Raw genomic sequence first — 22,359 nt, 5'->3', positions numbered from 1 at the left:
TGATAGTAAGATAAACATTCTAGAGAAAAAATAATAATAATAAAAACAGCTACACGGAGCTACGATTAGCTACAGAAGGCCAACAGGAAGTAGAGAAAACACTGGTAAGCTTTAGACGTCAACAAGCTCTGATTCAGTGTCTTAATGCTTTATTTAAGCTTCTAAGCTCTGATGTTGAACATCACTATCTCTAACCATTAGGCCACGACTGTCATCAGTCCACATTCAAACATCACTTTGAATGTTTAAGTGTTAAAATTAACACCTGATCACTCTTGTGGGTTTGCTTCTGTTGCAATGAAAAATCATTGAAGGGAAAAAAACATTGGTCTGATGTAAGAAACCAGCTACAAGAAGTAAAACTGATAATGTGTGCGTTAGATTTGTAGTGTGTGAATAATAATCAAATGTTAATCAAAAATCAGTCGGCAGCACAGAGGGCCCAAATAAGATTCTGCTTAGGGCCCCATAGAGTCTTCACCGAGCGCCAACCTCCCGCTCTCTCTTGTGAAGCCAATAAGGACGTGACTAAAACTGTAATTCATTGACCGGACGCTTGAGGCTGGCTGCAAAAAGGAGTCAGTCCCATAGACTCCCCATGTTAAACTGGCCAACTTTACAGCAGAAAAAAACATGTTTACAGCCTGGTGCAAAAAATGATTTTGGTCTATATGGCTAATTTTGCCCTTCATGACAACTGTGAGGGGGGTGAATTTTTTTATAACTCATCTGTTTAAATTATATTAAGCCTTACATTTCTGCATAATTAAGGGCGTGGTCATTTGAGTGACAGGTGGATTGCCAGTGCTGACACTGCCGTCACGCTAGGTGGGCGTGGCTTCAGCAAGTAGCTCCCGCCCTTTTGCCCATTTCTGATTACCCAGAGTGACGTGACACGCTGCCAAGATGGCGACGGCTCACTCTGCACACTTTGAGCTTTAAAAACACTCTTCAGGAGTCTACGGGTGACGTCACGGACACAACGTCCATGTTTTTATACAGTCTATGGTCTTCACCAACAAATCATGCTTCACTGAAAACCTTTGTACAATTTCTACAATTTCACAAACAGCCTTATAAACGTGTTCAAGAGTTATGTTTCATCTTATCACATTAATAATGATATATTACATTATCACACAGTTAAGAGTGAGTCTTCTGTGACTGCTGACGTATGAGACTGCTGACGTGTTTTATGCTGCGGCCAATAACAAAGATAACACGTCAGCAGCGTCAATGCAGTGTTGTGAACACACTCACAACAGACCCAGAGCGTGGTAAGTCATAATGTTTGTTATTTTTGGACCAAAATGTATTTTCGATGCTTCAAAAAATTCTAACCGACCCTCTGATGTCACATGGACTACTTTGATGATTTTTCTTACCTTTCTGGACATGGACAGTAGACCGTACACACAGCTTCAATGGAGGGACTGAGAGCTCTCGGACTAAATCTAAAATATCTTAAACTGTGTTCCGAAGATAAACGGAGGTCTCACGGGTTTGGAACGACATGAGTGTGAGTCATTAATGACATAATTTTAATATTTGGGTGAACTAACCCTTTAAGGTTATTAGTTTATTTTCTTTGGGTGCCGGCTCATGTTGGAGTAGAGGGGAACGAGAGAGTTGATCAGCTTGCTAAGAAGACCCTGGAGCACCCAAGCTGAATTACAAACTACAATTAGTAAAGCTGAAATAAAGAGACATATATATATATATATATATATATATATATATATATGTATGTGTGTGTGTGTGTATATAAAGTTGAAAAGAAATGGCAAAAAAGTTGTTAAAATGAAAGAAAAGGGAGGCATTTATTTAAGATCCAGGACTGTGTTGGTAAAGAGAGAGTAAGTTATGGAAATAGAAGGGAGGATGTTAACTAGATTGAGAATAGGACATTTGGCTTTAAATAACAGTTAGCACATAATAGGGAAACACGAAACAGACAATTGTGATAAATGTGGACTACCAGAAAGTTGAGCCTGTTCTTTTAATATGTTTCGTGTATGACAGGAAAATATATCAGATGTTCCAAGAACTGGAACTGATGGGAATTAATAGTATTTCTCTAAACACACCTTTAGGTTATGGGTTAATGCAATCAAGAGTAAATGGAGAAGTGTCTAAGTATTTAATAAAGACACGATTAATGGAAAGAGTTTGAAGATTTTAATTATGTATTTATGTATAAAATTTCTGGATTATTTTATTTATTTATTCTTCTATGATAGCTAAACCATGTACGTTTCACACTCCAGACCAGCAGGTGGCGGACCTTTAACGTTGGTTCATCAATCCGCCAAAAAACTCGAGAGAAGAAGAAGCAGCAGCCCTGACGACGTGACGTCACATGGCTGCAGCGCGCTCCCGCGTCTCTGGTGATTCGGCTCAAGAAAGGTCTGTTTTTTTAAGCATTTAAACTCCTTAAACTAAGATGAACAATCTAACTATAGATTCTAAGCGATGCAAGGTTTATTATTCGCTATTGAATGTAACATTATAATGCCTTATCTAACATCAATAGACGCTATTTGGTGTTAATAAATGTATCCGCGCGCGAAGTTCGTCTTATTTTGCTCTCTGTGTCGTGAAGCAGTTATTCATAAACATGAATTACGTCACTTCCAACTGAGCTTTTTGAGACTCGATTGAATCAGTTTCTTTTCAAATGATTCATAGATTCGAATCTCCGCTCGCTGACGTCACCTTGGTCAAACGGTAAATGCAGCGAGAACAAACACAACTGAAAATGTTTTAATGCAAGTCTAATTTATCTAACCCTAATCTACAAATTCTGATTTACCAAATATACATCACAACTAAAGGTCTGTATAGTTTGTGCTCTTTTATGAATTTTGTGTGTATTTTGTGTAATGCAATTTGTTTACGTGCTTTAAGGTTAAAAAAACACATTATTTTCCACACACAGTACATTATTGTTTCTCCTCTAATCCCCGCCTTCTGCAACACAAAGCTCATGGCTCTGAAAAGAGAGGTGTGCTCTGATTGGCCAGCTATCCAGTGCGCTGTGATTGGCCAAATACCTGAAGTGTAGAGTTCTCATGGTACCAAAATTTGAGTATTCGGTACGGATACCAGTGAAAATCCACGGTTCTCGGTACCAATTTCGGTACCAAAGCAAAACACAAAAATATGCTAAAAAGAAAAAAGAAAAAAACTTTTTATCACTAAAAATAAAACCAATGCCATTCTTTATACTTATTTACAATTGTGTTTAAAGTTTTTCTACAAGTTATATAATTATGAAAAACAGTAAACAGTAAAAGTTTCACCCAAATTTAATTTGTCTTTTAATTTATGAAATTTAAACATTTTATTTTGGGTAAATAAAGGGTATTTGCTATTAAAATTAAAACATTGGAGAAATATTGTGATTTATTTCTTTAAAAAATAAAGTTTTATACATTTTTTTCAACAGTAGTAGCAGTATCACATACATTTTACTAAATAATAGTAATATTTCTAGCACAATGCCTTTATGTAAAAATTAACTTTTAGGCCTAATGAATGCATATTTGTCATTTTAACTGAACTTAAGACTGGTGGTGATGCTTAAGATATTTTTGGTCATTGAGGGTTTCTGTAAAAAAAAAAAATAGTAATAGATCATATGAATTATTATTAAAAGATAATACTACTACTAATTCTACTATCATACTAATGTATATACAATGTACTATGAATTGATGAGCTGCTGGGTTCATGAATATTAATCACGTTGTCTGCGTTCGGTCAAACTGATTTGCTGAAATCAAAACAGGGACGGTACAAGATCAGCGCCAGCCAATGAAATTTCCATTTGCGCATTAGCTCCGCCCACTACCGCAGAAACCGGTATGTCTTCTGCTTGTTCGACAATGAATATGAATAATTCTAAATTAACTCCATTATTTTGACAGTAGAAGACAACAAAGAATAGTTTACATACAGCGGTTCGATTCAGCGTGGTAAGACTCTCGCTCTCTCCCTCTCTTTGCATGTGTGAGAAACAGCGCTATCAGTAAATCGACGGTGAGTCGTGCGCCTTCACAAAGAGTTTACAGAGCATCAAATACAGGTGTGCTGTGCGTCCATTGAGATGAACTGAAAAGTTCAGATCGCTTGATGGAGAGAGAACTCTGAAGCTCAGATGCTGAAATTAATGCAAAGCGTCACGCGCTTCAGTCTATGTAGTAAATAAACCCACACGTCTCTGCCATTCATTAATTCACACAGAGACGCGCAGAACACGGATTCATATTTCAAACAACTTTTGCGGCTTAACATTTACAGATACTTGTCCATATGGAGATTTGATTTGATTAATTTATGCTAACTTTGACAAATTCCATGACTGTCCATATTAAAATGTAAGTTTCATTTTCATGACTGCATTTTGAGATTCCGTCCTCGATTTATGCTTCGCGGAAATCATAGCGCTGAACCGGGTTTGAACGGGACCTCGGTACTACCGGTACTTAAAGAAACCTGGTACCGTCACATTTACATTTTTTTAGTACCGACTTGGTACCGAAGTACCGGGTCTTTTGACAACACTACTGAAGTGTGTGATGCAAATGTTAGGCCCCTCACCCAGTGGTGTACGGGACACTCCTGCGGGCTCCGTATGCTTTACGCAGGGCTTAAATTACCGTTCGGAAACCGGTTTGACTAGAACAAATGGTTGGCCTGATTTCGTTATAGCGTCCAAAAATATGAAGAGAGTCTTAGACTAAACTGCGCATAGTCATAACCAGCATAATATTTTCTAGCTTTTGGCCAGATGTTTTGAACGAGAAAAAAAAAAAAACAGGGCTCTGAACCGGTTTAAGGAACCAAAAACCGGGAACTAGGGATATGCCGGTATCAAATTTTCCTGTTGCAATTAATTGCTCATGCTTTTATCATGGTAAACGGTATTATCACTATGTTATTGAAATTTAGTTTAAAAAAAAAGGTTAAATAACTTTTTTTTAATAACAAAAAATAACTGAACATTTAAATAAAATAAAACAATTAAGAAAAATATATAAAGTTATAAGTTTTGCACAGATTAAAGTGCAAAAGAACTATAAAGACCCATAGGTATCACTTTACAATCTCATTAGTTAACCATTAACATTCACAATAGCTACATTTGCTACAGAAGTCATAGTTAATGTTAGCTCATTAAATAATACAGTTGCAACTTTACATTTTAACAACGTGTTATTAAATATTGGAATACCTAATTAATAAATGTTCAGAAGAATTTGTCATTGGCAGTTTATGTTAACCAATGAATTAACTGATGTTAAAAATGAAGCCCCCAAAAGCATCGTAACTTAAGTAGCACTTGAAAATCATCGTAGAGCTACGAGTGCTCTGGAGTAATCGTTAAGCCCTAAGTGCATCGTAAGAAGACAGATAGATGTGATCACCTGCAGGACAATCAGCAGATTACACCTTTAACTGGATTCAAGTGCAATGTGATTATAATATAAGGATTTGATTTTGCTTTATTGTACACAGAAGGATAATGGGGAAACAGGAGACAGGTGGGGGGAACAATCAATTACGCAACAAGGAGGAAGGTGACCATATAAGGAAACAGGAAGTGATCTGGGACAGACACCGTGAGAAGGAGGACATCTAGTGGAACCCCGGGGAACAACAACCCAGACACTGTGACAGTACCCCCCCTCTACGGAGCGGCTCCCAGACGCTACAAGACAAAACACAACACAGAGACCAGGAGGGAGGCGGACAGGTGGAGGCTCAGGGGGAGGGACGGAGGGCCGGAAAAGGAACACATGGGGGACAAACACCAGAAATGTAAACATAAAACAGGGAGACCAGGAGGGAGGAGGACCGGAGGAGGTTCAGGGGGAGGGACGGAGGGTCAGACTAACTGAGGGGAACAGACAGAAACATAACAGAAACCAAAACAACACACAGAAATCCCTGAAGAATCTGTTGAGGCGCCCACCAGGGCGGAGCGGAAGACCACCACAGTCTTGTGGTCAAAGTCAAAGCCCTCCAGGGCGGAGCGGAAGACCACCACAGCCTTGTGGTCAAAGTCAGAGCCCTCCAGGGCGGAGCGGACGGCCACCACGTCCACGTGGTCAACGTCGGAGTCTCCCAGGGCAGAGCAGATGACCAACACGCCCCCGTGGTTGAGACCAGAGTCCCCCGGAACGGAGCAGCAGACCACCCAGTGACTTGACTTGGCTCTGGAGGGTAATTGGTGACTGGCCCTGGCTCTGGAGGGTCCTCGGTGACTGGCCCTGGCTCTGGAACAGCCTTGGGCACCGCCTTGGCATCAGGCACCGCCTCGGCCTCCAAAACTGGATCGGGCGCTGCCTCGGCCTCTGGAACAGCCTCGGGCACCGCCTCGACCTCCGGAACAGCCTCGGGCACCGCCTCGGCATCGGGTGCCACCTCGGCCTCTGGAACAGCGTCGGGCACCGCCTCGACCTCCGGAACAGCCTCGGGCACCGCCTCGGTAACTGCATTGGGAACAGCCTCGGGCACCGCCTCGGCCTCCAGAACAGGATCGGGCACCGCCTCGGCCTCTGGAACAGCAACGGGTACTGCCTCGACCTCGGGCTCCTCCTCGGCCTCCGGACCAGCATCGAGCACCGACTCGGCATCGGGCGCTGCCTTGGCATCGAGTGCCACCTCGGCCTCTGGAACAGCGTCGGGCACCGCCTCGACCTCCGGAACAGCCTCGGGCACCGCCTCGGTAACTGCATTGGGAACAGCCTCGGGCGCCGCCTCGGCCTCCAGAACAGGATCGGGCACCGCCTCGGCCTCTGGAACAGCAACGGGCACTGCCTCGGCCTCCGGAACAGCATTGGGCACCGCCTCTGCCTCTGGGACAGCATCGTGCACCGCCTCTGCCTCCGGGACAGCATCGTGCACCTTATCTGGAGACTCAGGCTTTGAGTCGGCCATCTTGTGCTGTGGCGCTGGGCTGGCGGCCATCTCGTGCTGTGGCGCTGGGCCGGCGGCCATCTTGTGCCGTGGCGCCGGGCTGGCGGCCATCTTGTGTTGTGGCGCTGGGCTGGCGGCCCTCTTGTACTGTGGCGCTGGACCGGTGGCCAATTTGGGCATTGGCGCTGGGTTAGCGGCCATCTTGTACTGTGGCGCTGGGCTAGCGGCCATCTTGTGCCGTGGCGCTGGGCCGGCGGCCATCTCGTGCTGCGGCGCTGGGCCGGCGGCCATCTCGTGCTGCGGCGCTGGGCCGGCGGCCATCTCGTGCTGCGGCGCTGGGCCGGTGGCCATCTTGTGCTGTGGCGCTGGGCTGGCGGCCATTTTGTGTTGTGGCGCTGGACTGGCGGCCATTTTGTACTGTGGCGCTGGACCGGTGGCCAATTTGGGCATTGGCGCTGGGTTAGCGGCCATCTTGTACTGTGGCGCTGGGCTGACGGCCCTCCTGGGCAGTGGTGCTGGGCTGACGACCACCCTGCCGGGAGAGACAGGAGTGGCTGGGGCATCCCACCGACACCGAAACTGCAGGTAGCGCACGAATTCCCAGAACTCCAGCGTCTCCAACTGCGGCATCTCTTCCTGAGGCACTGGATCATCCAGCCCGCCATTGAAGTGGTCTTTAAGGGCCGCATCATTGTAGCCCAAGCCCTCAGCCAGAGACCAGAACACTCGAGCCAGGGCACCCACTTCATTGCCCTCTTGACGGAGGGCGGTTAACTGAAGATACTTGGCCCGCCTCTCCGCCATCTTGGCTGGGGAACGAAAAAATGACATACCGCTGGTTCCTACGTTGACGGAGTCCTTCTGTCACGTTAGGTGTATAGGAAACACAGAGCGGGAACCAATAGCAGGTACGTCGTTTATTATAAGGGTAATCCAATAGGGTAAACAGTCCAGGCAGGGTCAAAACCAGAAGATCAAAACATAAACACAAACAAGACACGAACGCAAGGCAAGATAAGGATGACGGGCATGAAATAACATGACATTAAACAAGGACTCCGTAACACAGACTAAGACAGACTGGGTATTTATACACAGAAGGATAATGGGGAAACAGGAGACAGGTGGGGGGAACAATCAATTACGCAACAAGGAGGAAGGTGACCATATAAGGAAACAGGAAGTGATCTGGGACAGACACCGTGAGAAGGAGGACATCTAGTGGAACCCCGGGGGGAACAACAACCCAGACACTGTGACATTCAGTTAGTGGCAGCAGTTTATATGAATGTGTGTCTGAGGGGAACTTACTGTCTTTAGTTTTTTACTGTCAAATCGTGATTCTACTTCGTTTACAGTGGTAACCAAGGAAACGCTTTAAGCTCCACCTGCTGCAGTGCTTCGTTTACAGCAGTAGCCAAGGAAACGTTTTAAGCTCCGCCTGCCGCAGTGTTCATAAACGTTTCGTTTACAGCTGTAGCCAAAGAAACGCTTGAAGCTCTGCCCGCCACAGTGTTCATAAGCGCTTCGTTTACAGCGGTCGCCAAGGAAACGCTTTAAGCTCCACCTGCTGCAGTGCTTCGTTTACAGCGATAACCAAGGAAACGCTTTAAGCTCCGCCCGCTGCAGTGCTTTGTTTACAGCAGTAGCCAAAGTAACGCTTTAAGCTCTGCCCGCCGCAGTGTTCATAAGTGCTTCGTTTACAGCGGTCGCCAAGGAAACACTTTAAGCTCCACCCGCTGCAGTGCTTTGTTTACAGCTGTAGCCAAAGAAACGCTTTAAGCTCTGCCCGCAGCAGTGTTCATAAGTGCTTTGTTTTTGGCGGTCACCAAGGAAACACCTTAAGCCCGAAGTGTTCATAAGTGCTTCGTTTACAGCGGTCCCGAGGGAAACGCTTTAAGCTCCGCCCGCCGCAGTGTTCATAAGCGCTTCGTTTACAACGGTCGCCAAAGAAACGCTTTTAAGCTCCGCCCGCCGCAGTGTTCATGAGTGCTTAATTTACAGCGGTCGCCAAGGAATCGTTTTAAGCTTCGCCCACTGCAGTGTTCATAAGTGCTTCATTTACAGCGGTCGTCAAGGAAACGCTTTAAGCTCTGCCCGCCGCAGTGTTTATAAGCACTTCCAATACGGCGTCGCCAAAGAAACGCTTTAAGCTCTGCCCGCTGCAGTGTTCATAAGTGCTTCGTTTACAGCAGTAGCCAAGGAAACGTTTTAAGCTCCGCCCGCCGCAGTGTTCATAAGCGTTTCGTTTACAGCTGTAGCCAAAGAAACGCTTGAAGCTCCGCCCGCCGCAGTGTTCATAAGCGTTTCGTTTACAGCGGTCGCCAAGGAAACGCTTTAAGCTCCACCTGCTGCAGTGCTTCGTTTACAGCGATAGCCAAGGAAACGCTTTAAGCTCCGCCCGCTGCAGTGCTTTGTTTACAGCAGTAGCCAAAGTAACGCTTTAAGCTCTGCCCGCCGCAGTGTTCATAAGCGCTTTGTTTACAGCGGTTGCCAAGGAAATGCTTTAAGCTACACCTGCTGCAGTGCTTCGTTTACAGCGGTAGCCAAGGAACCGCTTTAAGCTCCTCCCGCCGCAGTGCTTTGTTTACATCGGTAGCCAAGGTAACATATTAAGCTCCGCTCGCTGCAGTGTTCATTAGCGCTTTGTGTACAGCGATAGCCAAGGAAATGCTTTAAGCTCCACCCGCTGCAGTGCTTTGTTTACAGCAGTAGCCAAAGTAACGCTTTAAGCTCTGCCCGCCGCAGTGTTCATAAGTGCTTCGTTTACAGCGGTCGCCAAGGAAACGCTTTAAGCTCTGCCCGCAGCAGTGTTCATAAGTGCTTTGTTTTTGGCGGTCACCAAGGAAACACCTTAAGCCCGAAGTGTTCATAAGTGCTTCTTTTACAGCGGTCCCCAGGGAAACGCTTTAAGCTCCGCCCGCCGCAGTGTTTATGAGTGCTTAATTTACAGCGGTCGCCAGGGAATTGTTTTAAGCTTCACCCGCTGCAGTGTTTATGAGTGCTTCATTTACAGCGGTCGTCAAGGAAACGCTTTAAGCTCTGCCCGCCGCAGTGTTCATAAGTGCTTCGTTTTCAGCGGTCGCCAAGGAAACACTTTAAGCTCTGGCTGCCGCAGTGTTTATAAGCGCTTGGTTTACAGCGGTCGCCAAGGAAACGCTTTAAGCTCTGCCCGCAGCAGTGTTCATAAGTGCTTTGTTTTTGGCGGTCCCCAGGGAAACGCTTTAAGCTCCGCCCGCCGCAGTGTTCATAAGCGCTTCGTTTACAACGGTCGCCAAAGAAACGCTTTAAGCTCCGCCCGCCGCAGTGTTTATGAGTGCTTAATTTACAGCGGTCGCCAGGGAATCGTTTTAAGCTTCGCCCACTGCAGTGTTCATAAGTGCTTCATTTACAGCGGTTGTCAAGGAAACGCTTTAAGCTCTGCCCGCCGCAGTGTTTATAAGCACTTCCAATACGGCGTCGCCAAAGAAACGCTTTAAGCTCTGCCCGCCGCAGTGTTCATAAGTGCTTCGTTTACAGCGGTCGCCAAGGAAACGCTTTAAGCCCTGCTCGCCGCAGTGTTCATAAGTGCTTCATTTACGGCGGTCGCCAAGGAAACACTTTAAGCTCTGCCTGCCGCAGTGTTCATAAGCGTTTCGTTTACGGCGGTAGCCAAGGAAAAGATTTAAGCTCCGCCCGCTGCAGTGCTTTGTTTACAGCAGTAGCCAAAGAAACACTTTAAGCCCCGCCCGCCGCTTTGTTCGTAAGTGCTTCGTTTACAGCGGTCGCCAAGGAAACGCTTTAAGGTCTGCCCATCGCAGTGTTCATAAGCGCTTCATTTACAGCGGACGCCAAGGAAAAACTTTAAGCTCCACCTGCTGCAGTTCTTCGTTTACAGCAGTAGCCAAGGAAACACATTAAGCTCCGCCTGCCGCTGTGTTCATAAGTGTTTTGTTTTCAGTGGTAGCCAAGGAAACGCTTTAAGCTCCACCCACCGCAGTGTTCATAAGTGCTTCGTTTACAGCGGTAGCCAAGGAAACGCTTTAAGCTCCGCCCGCCGCAGTTTTCATAAGTGTTTTGTTTTCAGTGGTAGCCAAGGAAACACTTTAAGCTCCACCCACTGCAGTGTTCATAAGTGCTTCGTTTACAGCGGACGCAAAGGAAACGCTTTAAGCTCTGCCCGCCGCATTGTTCATAAGCGCTTCGTTTACGGCGGTAGCCAAGGAAACGCTTTAATCTCCACCCGCCGCAGTTTTCATAAGTGCTTTGTTTACAGTGGTCGCCAGGGAAACCTTTTAAGCTCCGCCTGCCGCAGTGTTCATAAGTGCTTCGTTTACAGCGGTCCCCAGGGAAACGCTTTAAGCTCCGCCCGCCAGTGTTCATGTGTGCTTAATTTACAGCGGTCGCAAGGGAATTGTTTTAAGCTTCGCCCGCTGCAGTGTTCATAAGTGCTTCATTTACAGCGGTCGTCAAGGAAACGCTTTAAGCTCTGCCCGCCGCAGTGTTTATAAGCACTTCCAATACAGCGTCGCCAAAGAAACGCTTTAAGCTCCGCCCGCCGCAGTGTTCATAAGTGCTTTGTTTACAGCGGTCGCCAAGGAAACGCTTTAAGCTCTGCCCGCCGCAGTGTTCATAAGTGCTTCGTTTACGGCGGTCGCCAAGGAAACGCTTTAAGCTCTGCTCGCCGCAGTGTTCATAAGCGTTTCGTTTACGGCGGTAGCCAAGGAAACGCTTTAAGCTCCGCCCGCTGCAGTGCTTTGTTTACAGCAGTAGCCAAAGAAACACTTTAAGCCCCGCCCGCCGCTGTGTTCATAAGTGTTTTGTTTTCAGTGGTAGCCAAGGAAACACTTTAAGCTCCACCCACCGCAGTGTTCATAAGTGCTTCGTTTACAGCGGTAGCCAAGGAAATGCTTTAAGCTCCGCCTGCCGCAGTTTTCATAAGTGTTTTGTTTTCAGTGGTAGCCAAGGAAACGCTTTAAGCTCCGCCTGCCGCAGTTTTCATAAGTGTTTTGTTTTCAGTGGTAGCCAAGGAAACGCTTTAAGCTCCACCCACCGCAGTGTTCATAAGTGCTTCGTTTACGGCGGTAGCCAAGGAAACGCTTTAAGCTCCACCCGCCGCAGTTTTCATACGTGCTTTGTTTACAGTGGTCGCCAGGGAAACCTTTTAAGCTCCGCCTGCCGCAGTGTTCATAAGTGTTTCGTTTACAGCAGTTCCCAGGGAAACGCTTTAAGCTCTGCCCGCCGCAGTGTTCATAAGCGCTTCATTTACAGCGGTAACCAAGGAAATGCTTTAAGCTCTGCCTGCCGCAGTGTTCATAAGAGCTTCGTTTACAGAGGTCGCCAAGGAAACGCTTTAAGCTCCGCCCGCCACAGTGTTCATAAGCGCTTCGTTTACAGAGGTCTCCAAGGAAATGCTTTAAGCTCCGCCCGCCACAGTGTTCATAAGCTCTTCGTTTACAGAGGTCGCCAAGGAAACGCTTTAAGCTCCGCCCGCCGCAGTGTTCATAAGCTCTTCGTTTACAGCGGTCGCCAAGGAAACGCTTTAAGCACCTGCTGGCAGAGAGTGAATCTGCATCTCGTTCAGCTCGTCTGCTGTTTCTGTTTCACAAAGATATTTTATAGTTTTATAAAACTGAAGTCAAACCATTATTTATTTGTATTCAAAATAATAATACAACCTAATTTAGATTAAAAACATCACGTGTTGCATGTATGCAGCGTCTTGGATCACGATTCAAATGCCATGGTTGCCTCTCATTTAAATGGAAAGAGCTCAGACAAAGCCTTATTTTGTTTATATTAAGAGATTTATTTTATTTGTGTTATTTATTTATTTGGGGGATTGTTTTAAAATTTCAATTTAGTTTTTAATTTATATTTACGTTATATTTAAATTTTGTCATTTAGCATACGCTTTTATCCAAAGTGACTTACAAATGAAGACAATAAAAAGAAACCAAAACCAACAAAAGAGCAATAATATGCAAGTGCTTTAGTGTTATATTTCAAAGTCACAAAGAAATTTGCAACATTTTGTAAAAGCAATAATAAAAGAACACATTTAATTTTGTCAAAAAAAAAGTGTGAATCGAATCGTGAAATCAAAATGGTGAATCGATTCGAATCATGAGTTGAGTGAATCGTTACATCCCGACTCCAAAGACAAGGAAAAAGATAAAATCACATCATATGACCCCTTTAACTCACACTCTGACCTGCTCCCTTACTAGTGTTCTGACTACTGAAATAGGGAGCTGGTCCAGATGCACACAGAGATTTAGTTTGGGTGTATTTTGCTTTCTGTTCATTATTTTCTTATACTTATTTCTCTTATTTGTCTTTAACAGGACAAAATACACAGAAAATCTGCTGAAGCAACGGAGATCTACGTTGACACACTGATATAAAGATGGCGTTCATTAAAGAGGAAAGTGAAGACTTCAGGATTGAAGAAGTATTTAGTCTGAAACAAGTTACTGAGGAACAAACAGGTTGGTTTTCATCATCAAAGCTGAACTCACTCATTTGATCCTTATTAACATGTCCAGCTCTACAGAAATGAATGATGTTTCTGAACAATGTGAAACGAGTGTCTTAATTAAAGTGGTTTTATTTGACATTGTGCCTCCTGAGGACAGACACTTTGAGATCACATGACCAGACAAATACTAAGTGCACCTGAAAAGATCCCACTTCAGTGCTGGACATTTTGTTATTTTGACGACACACAATAAATTAGGAGAAATAACAGAATTCAGAGAAGTAACAGAAGTGGCCTAAACAAAGCGAGTAGTTTATGTAACATTAAACCCAATATCCACTTAACTGAAATAAACTAAAACTGTGCATTTCTATTAATTATGAAACAGTATCTAACAAAGCAATATTTAGCTCAAAGAAAACCATGTGATCAATGTTTTTTTTTTTTCATCCTCAAAAGTATTCACTGTATTAAACTGGTGTCTTTTAAACTCAACTTTATTTCCATGTGGAGTGATGCTGGCTCTAGAAAGCCTGACCAGAAATCTTGTAAATATCCGTTTTGGATTATGCATTAAATCAGTTTTCCCCAACAGCACAAGTTTTAGGTTGTAATACCCAGTCGATCATTGGTCATTGATATCATTATTTTGTAGACACTTAATTATCCATTTTAAATCCACTTTATTTAGTTCATTGGGAACCTGTGTCACACAGTGTCTCGTACCGGCTGTTAACACCGATCTCACCAGTCTGGACATCAGCAATTTATGAAAGTCCTGTAAAAAAAAAAACTAATTAATCACGCTTCTTTTCTGAAATTAATTTTGTAGAAATTGATTTTTAGATTTTAGATTAGAATTTTTTCTTAATCTATTCACAAAGCTGCTGAGACAAACTTCTAGTAAGGAATAGACAGAAGTCTTATGCTGGATACACATCAAAAGATAACCGATTTCCCCCCTTCCGACAATCCTAGCTATGTCCTGATTATCTTGATGTTTCTACAGATTTTCCCTTGGTGTTAGGTGTGTTTAGAGTGTAGGAACCTGATTGGAAGAACGTCGGAGCAATCCCGATCGTGAATCAGAAATCCTGATGTGTGGGTGGAACCCCGAGGACAAACGTGCGCACGCTCTGGAGATTATCACGTGAAACGAAACAATAGCCAATCAGGAATAGGGCTGTGTATTGCCAAGAATCTAGCGATACGATACGTATCACGATACAGGGGTCCCAATTGCCCACTGCGATACTGTAAGCAAGGCGATATATCAGGATTTTAGGAATAGTATATATTGTAAGGAAAGATGTCATTAAGAACACACCACCATATGCAAACCTTAGCAATAAATAAAAGTTGTTTAACCAGAACACATTGGAATCTGAATTTGTTATAATCAGTCCCTGTAACATTCAACGTTATTGAACCACTGTTTGTGCAGTACGAGTAAAGAGGGATAAATTAAAGTGCTTGCAGGATCCTTTAATAAAATAAAACAATATAAAAACAATAAAGGCATAATCTGACAAAGTAAGCCTTGTGCATTATACTGAATAATAATCTGTATATTTTACAGTTGGCTAAAGTACCTTTAGATCAAATGGTGTTGTCGTTTAATGGATTTATTTTATTGCATACATTAAAAGTTGCAAAATTATTATAAAATACATAAAACGGTAATTCAAAAAAAGGAACTTTGTGCAATAACAGGGATGTTTTTCTGAACATTTTATTATTGATTTTATATCAAATGGTAAATTATTATTTTTTTCTATAAATTAAGCATTGTACAACGTAAATTGCATATATTTATGACAATCTGAGTTAGTTTGGACTCAAAAAAAAAAAAAAAAGAATGTCTAATGAATGTCAAAAGTCAAACTAACTTTGCCGCTGTCAAAAATCGTGTTGCGAGCACTGCACCAACTGCACAAAAAACGCCCCCAAAATGAGAGAAACTGCAGCCACAGTGTGACCCTCCCATCTATGGCTGTGCCCTGCGCGAGTCTCTAAACACGGGACGTGGCAGAACCAAGGCAGCACTAGTGCCACAATCCCACAGTGGACATTACAAACAAAGCCCAAATGATTAATCAATTCTTTCATCCTTCATTACTAGCAGCGAACTACATTAAGGCTAACATTAGTGGCGTGCTCTAATAGTAATACTAGTATTTCCTGTCACTCAGGATTTGTTCAGAGGTGAAGACTACAATCTAGCGTTTAGGAAAAAACTCAAAATGCCATGAATCTTGTATGATTTTTTTATTTTTTAATATCAATATTACTTTTTTGAGAATCAATACAGTACCATAAAATGGATACATCGCTAAACAAAATATCACAATACTCATGTGTATCGATATTTTTTTACACTCCTAAGCGAGATGATAGAAGATGGAAGCAGTCATGGTGCAGCACAAAAAGTGAAATTGATGTGGACAGCAGAGATGAAGGATCAGCTTGTTGATTTGTGGCACAACGTGTCATGTATAAAACCATTACAGACACACTATCATTGCAGTTTCTTCCTGCATATTGTCCGCCATGCTCATTCTGAGGTCTCACAAGATTTTGCGAGATTTTCTATGTTCAGAATTTGTTATCCTTTTTAAAGTGTCCGTGACATCACCCATAGCTTTCCGAAGAGAGTTTTTGAAACCAAAAGTGGGCGAAGCGGGCCATCGCCATCTTAGCAGCACGCCACCGCATGTCACTCTAGGGGAATCAAAAATGGGCAAAAAGGCAGGAGCCCACCTAGCGCCACCTAGCAATCCACCTGTCACTCAAGTGGCCACGCCAGGCTGTAAACATGTTTTATTTCTGCTGTTAAGTTGGGCATTTCAACATGGGGAGTCTATGTGACTGACTCTTTTCTGCAGCCAGCCTCAAGCGGCCAGTCAATGAATTACAGGTTTAGTCACTTCTGTATGGGCTTCACGAGAGAGAGCAGGAGGTTGTTGCTCGGAGTGTACCCAGCATTAAAGGTCCCGTTCTTTGTGATCCCATGTTTTAAACTTTGGTTAGTGTGTAATGTTGTTGTTGGAGTATAAATAATATCTGTAAAATTCTAAAGCTCAAAGTTCAATGCCAAGCGAGATATTTTATTTAACAGAATTTGTCTACAAAAAACGACCCGTTTGGACTACATCTCTCTAGTTCCTGCAGTAATGACGTCACTAAAACGTCCACTCTTACATCTTGTTTAGACATTGTTTGCCCCTTATCTTCCAGGCCAGCCCGTAACACCCCCTCATGCCGCTTGGTTATCTGATGTTCTACGCGAACACCGTTCTAAGCTTAGAGCTTCTGAAAGGGTGTGGCGCAAGTCCAAAAATACTACTGACCTTATTGTGTATCAGTCACTCCTATCTTCTTTCTCTGCTAATGTCTCCTCTGCTAAAATGACATACTATCATAACAAAATTAACAATTCATCTAACACTCGCATGCTTTTTAAAACATTTTCCTCACTTCTTTGTCCTCCTCCTCCCCCTCCTGCTTCATCTCTAATAGCTGACGACTTTGCAACGTTTTCCATTAATAAAATTAAACACATTAGTGCACAATTTTCCACACCACAATCAGTCAAGCTCATATCACCAGCAAACTTACACTCATTTACATCCTTCTCTTCACTCTCTGAGGCAGAAGTCTCAAAACTCATCCTTTCTAATCACCCTACAACTTGCCCGCTTGATCCTATTCCATCTCATCTCCTTCAAGCCATTTCTCCTGCAGTTGTACCTGCACTCACTCACATCATCAACCCTACTGGCAAATGGCATCTCAGGAACCACACTTCAATGGTTTGAGTCTTACCTATCAGATAGGTCCTTTAAAGTTCAAGTTCAAGTTCAATTTATTTGTATAGCGCATTTACAACAGCCTCCTGGCTGACCAAAGTGCTTTAACATAAGAGCAAGAATATTACACATACATAAAAATAGACCAGACAAAAATTTTAAAACCACCCATTTCAAAATGTAGCATAACACAGTAGTCAGTACACTAAGGAAAATAAAAAAGTTTTTAGCAAGGATTTAAAAATAGACAAGGAAGGGGCCAGTCTGATCTCTAAAGGCAGGGTATTCCAGAGTCGTGGCCCAGCCACTGCAAATGCACACTCCCCTCTACGCTTTAGCCTAACGCGAGGGACCACCAACAGAGCCTGGTCATAGGAACGTAGGTTTCTTGATGGAGTATACGGTTGAAGAAGTTCAGATAAATAGACAGGAGCTTTGTTATGAAGGGATTTATAAATGAAGAGGAGAATTTTAAAGTCTATTCTCTGAGAAATTGGCAACCAGTGAAGGGATCTGAGAATTGGGGTTATGTGTTCATGTTTACGACAGTTTAAGAGAAGTCTGGCTGCAGCATTTTGGACAAGCTGAAGTCGTGCAATTTGAGATTTAGATATACCGCAATATAAAGAATTGCAGTAATTTAGACGCGATGTAACAAATGCATGAACAGCCATTTCTAGAGTTTTTGGAGTGAGAAAGTTTTTAATTTTAGACAGTAAACGAAGCTGATAGAAACTGGATCCAATAACAGAAGAGATATGTCTATCAAATTTTAAGTGTTAGTCAATAGTAATACCTAGGTTCTTCACCCGTGAGGATCTAAAAACGGATAAACTTTCTAGCTCAGGGCTTATACACTGAGAGTTGTCATTAGGACCGAAAACAATTACCTCGGTCTTGTCCTCGTTTAAGAAGAGGAAATTTTGGGCTAGCCATAATTTCACCTCCTCTAAACATTGGAGAAGAGAAGTGATCGCAGTGGAGTTGTTTTTCTTAACTGGAAGATAGATTTGAGTGTCATCTGCGTAGAAATGAAAAGACACACCATGTTTTCTTAGAATAGAACCCAGAGGTAGCATGTACAGAGAGAATAGAGAGGGAGCTAAAATAGAGCCTTGTGGAACGCCACAGGTCAGAGGAGCAGGGGAAGAGAAAAAATTTCCCAGTTTCACTAAAAACCTTCTGTCAGATAGGTACGATTGAAACCATTTCAGAGCGTTTGCTTTTAGACCTACCCAAGACTCTAGTCTAGATAATAGTATGGAGTGGTCTATGGTATCAAAAGCGGCTGATAAATCTAAAAGAATAAGAACCACGGAGTCCCCGGAGTCAGTGGAGAGGTAAATATCATTTAACACCCTCAAAAGGGCGGACTCTGTGCTGTGAGCAGATTTAAAACCAGATTGAAAAACCTCATAAATAGAATTACTGGTCAAAAAGTGTTGAAGTTGATTCAGCACAATTTTCTCTAAAACTTTTGAAATAAAAGGCAAAACAGAAATTGGCCGAAAATTTTTTAGAACAGTGTGGTCCAGTGAAGGCTTCTTGAGAAGAGGAGTGACTGTAGCAACTTTAAAGTCGGCAGGAACGGAGCCAGTTTGGAGACACTTATTAATAAGAGACAGCAGACCTGGCCCAATCGAATCAATAATTAATTTTAAAAATTTGGGGTGAATGATATCGCTAGAACAGAATGAGGGCTTAAGAATGTCAATCACCTCCTTCAATTCCTGGAGACTGATGGGTTCAAAAGCATCCAAAAATGCAGATGAAGATGACATGATAGGAGAGATGGTTAAAGTTAAAGTGGGGCAGACACCAAGTCTTAATTTAGTAATTTTGTCACTAAAATATCTCAAGAAGCTTTCACAGAGAGCATCAGAGGCAACAGGCAAGGTGTTAACAGAAGGATTGATAACAGATTGAATAATTGAAAACAAAACCTTAGGTTTAGAGTGATTAGTTTCAATTATGTTAGAAAAGTATGCAGCTTTTGCAGACTTAGCTGCAGACTGGTATGAAGTAAGAGAGTCTCTGAACATTTGAAGAGAGATATGCAGCCTGTCTTTTTTCCATTTACGTTCTGCCTTTCTACAGTTTTGTCTTAGGAGACGGGTATCAGAGTTTTGCCACAGTATAGATTTAGTTTTTTGCTTGTGAGGCTTAAGGGGGGCAGTTGCATTTGCTGCCTTAAGCCAGGCAGAGTTCAAGAGGCTAAGATGTTGATCAGCATCCAAGTCAGATAACGGTTGATCTAAGTGCAACTGTGAGCAACAATCAGCAAAACACAAGTTGAAATTTGTGCTAAACTGTGGAGAGTAGAAGCGAGAAAGATTTACAGTAGTATTTGAAAAGTAAGAGAGCTCTGGAAGAGACAGTGTGAATAATATAGGCTTATGGTCAGAGATCATAAAATCAGAGAGCACAACATCAGTCACATCAAGCCCATATGAGAGTACAAGATCCAACGTATGTCCTTGAATATGAGTAGCGTCACTGATCCACTGGGATAGATTAAAAGCATCGATAATATTAAGAAACTCATGTGATAAGGGGTTAGACGGACAGCAGACATGGATATTAAAGTCGCCCACCAATAGAAAGCGATCGTAATTTGTGGCAATATTGCCGATCAGTTCAGTGAAATTCTGTATAAAATCCTTAGTGCAGTGCGGAGGACGGTAGATCACCACTAGACATACAGGACCATTCCAGTCCAAGTGAAGAAACTGAGCTTCAAAGCTGGAAAAGGCCGTTCCAGGGACCAATCGACAGCGTGCAGAGAGAGAGTTCTTTAAAATTGTTACTATGCCACCCCCGCGTCCACTCGGACGAGGAGAGTTAAAAAATGTGCAGTCATCAGGGATCAGATCAGAAAACGGAGTTAAATCACCAACCTTTATCCAGTATTTTAAAATGTATTTATCAAAGTATCTTGGAGAGGTGAGGTGTCCAATTCTCAACATCTAACTACTGGGGTGCCTCAGGGCTCAGTTCTTGGACCACTTCTCTTCTCTGTCTACATGGCATCATTAGGTTCTGTCATTCAGAAATATGGCTTTTCATACCACTGCTATGCTGATGACACTCAACTCTACCTCTCATTCCATCCTGATGATCCGACGGTAGCTATTCACATCTCAGCTTGTCTAACAGACATTTCTTCCTGGATGATGGACCATCACCTTCAACACAACCTTGCCAAGACAGAACTGCTTATGATTCCAGCAAACCCATCGTTCCATCACAATTTCACCATCAAGTTAGGCACATCAACCATAACTCCTTCAAAAACAGTTAGAAGCCTTGGAGTTATGATTGATGATCAGCTGACTTTCTCAGACCACATTGCTAAAACTGTCCGATCCTGCAGATTTGCTTTATTCAACATCAAGAAGATCAAGCCCTTTCTTTCGGAACATGCTGCACAACTCCTTGTTCAAGCTCTTGTTCTGTCCAGGCTGGACTATTGCAATGCTCTCTTGGCAGGTCTTCCAGCCAATTCTATCAAACCTTTACAATTAATTCAGAACGCGGCAGCAAGATTAATTTTTAATGAGCCAAAAAGAATACACGTCACACCTCTGTTTATCAATTTGCACTGGCTTCCAATAGCTGCTCGCATAAAATTCAAGGCATTGATGTTTGCCTACAAAACTACCACTGGCTCTGCACCCATTTACCTAAATGTGTTACTTCAGACTTATGTGCCCTCTTTCTTGCTTGCGTTCTGCAAGTAAACGTCACTTGATTGTGCCATCCCAAAGAAGCACAAAGTCACTTTTACGGACTTTTAAATTAAATGTTCCCTTCTGTTGGAATGACCTCCCCAACTCAATCCGAGCAGCTGAGTCCTTAGCCATCTTCAAGAATCGGCTTAAAACCCATCTCTTCCATCTTTATTTGATCCTCTAACTTTAACACTCACTATTCTAATTCTATTCTTTAAAAAATCTAACTACCTTTCTAATCTTTTTGTATTCTATTTTCTTTTCATTTATTATGCAATTGTATATGTATGTGTGTGTGTATGTGTAAAGACCTCTAACTAGCTTGCTCTATTCTTTTATTTTTTATTCTAACTGTTTTCTTTTTATTTATTATATTATTTAAAATCCCATACTACGTGTACTGTGTTAAGATAACTGAGACTTGTTATAGCACTTCATTGCTCTATTTGTTGTTTTTGATTGCTTCCACTGTCTTCATCTGTAAGTCGCTTTGGATAAAAGCGTCTGCTAAATGAGTAAATGTAAATGTAAAACAGTTTTTTGACTAACCACTGCCCACATGAATACACAAAAAAGGGGGCGTGGCCTTGTTGCGCTCCTACGGAGAAGAGGATGAACTGCGTTTGTTTTTGTCGCCATGCCGTCGAAACGCTGTTATTCTCATCTCGGAGTCCAATCAACTTTGTTTGGGCTTCCCAGGGATGCTGTACTTGGAGATTAATGGTTACAATTTATGTTTAGCTCGGTTCCCGAAAATTATAATCCACATGTAAAACTATGTGCAGCATATTTTGCTGAGGACAGCGATCTTCCCTAATCAGTTTAATGCCGGATTCGAACAAAGATTATTCTTGGAAGATGGAGCAGTTTCATCTTTGTCTGGAGAAGGTGTGGTTTATGGACCACAACCGGTAAGTGTATTTTATTATTTAAGTTGGTGTGTTTAACAGTTTCTGTAACTTAATACACAAAGGGCAACGCTGTTTAGCTTTGTTAACTAGATGTTAGGGCTGTGCAAAAAAATCAAATGCGATTTTCATGCGCATCTCGTCAGTAATTATAAGTACATCTCCAGCAGTTTTCAAAACATATCCTGCCCACTTGCTTCTCAAAACTAGTCCAATCGTGTTTCTAGGAGGGCAGCGCGCGCTCAGCTACTGTCGAATCACAACACAGGAACCGCTGGCACAATCAGAACTCGCTACGTGTTTCTGAAGGGAGGGACTTTATAGAAGTCATCAGCCCGTTTTTATGACAGTGAAAACAGCGGTATACAGATAGGTGAATTGTGTGAAAAATACTGTTTTTTTTTACACACGAAACATGAACACATGTAATATTGCACACTGTAAACACAATCAAAGCTTCAAAAAAGCATGAAAAACGGGACCTTTAAGCTAAGAGTATGGGGACGGGGTTGACCTCGTTGCTTACT

At 42.9% G+C, this 22,359-nt stretch overlaps 1 protein-coding gene across 1 annotated transcript in view; it reads left to right on the top strand.

The window, feature by feature from the left end:
- The first annotated feature begins 2,267 nt into the window (after positions 1–2,267).
- LOC127964412 (gastrula zinc finger protein XlCGF8.2DB) overlaps positions 2,268–22,359 on the top strand; it is a 31,955-nt gene continuing 11,863 nt past the window's right edge. Inside the window, exons 1-2 of the mRNA XM_052564636.1 lie at positions 2,268–2,406; positions 13,251–13,394. Of these exons, the coding sequence (XP_052420596.1) occupies positions 13,313–13,394 (82 nt within the window). The 5' untranslated portion in view covers positions 2,268–2,406; positions 13,251–13,312. The remainder of the gene's footprint in view (positions 2,407–13,250; positions 13,395–22,359) is intronic.

Source organism: Carassius gibelio, chromosome B9, assembly GCF_023724105.1.
Source record: "Carassius gibelio isolate Cgi1373 ecotype wild population from Czech Republic chromosome B9, carGib1.2-hapl.c, whole genome shotgun sequence".
Lineage (NCBI taxonomy): Eukaryota > Metazoa > Chordata > Actinopteri > Cypriniformes > Cyprinidae > Carassius > Carassius gibelio.
Note: the sequence above shows the minus strand (reverse complement) of the source record. Positions and strands in the feature narration are given on the sequence as shown.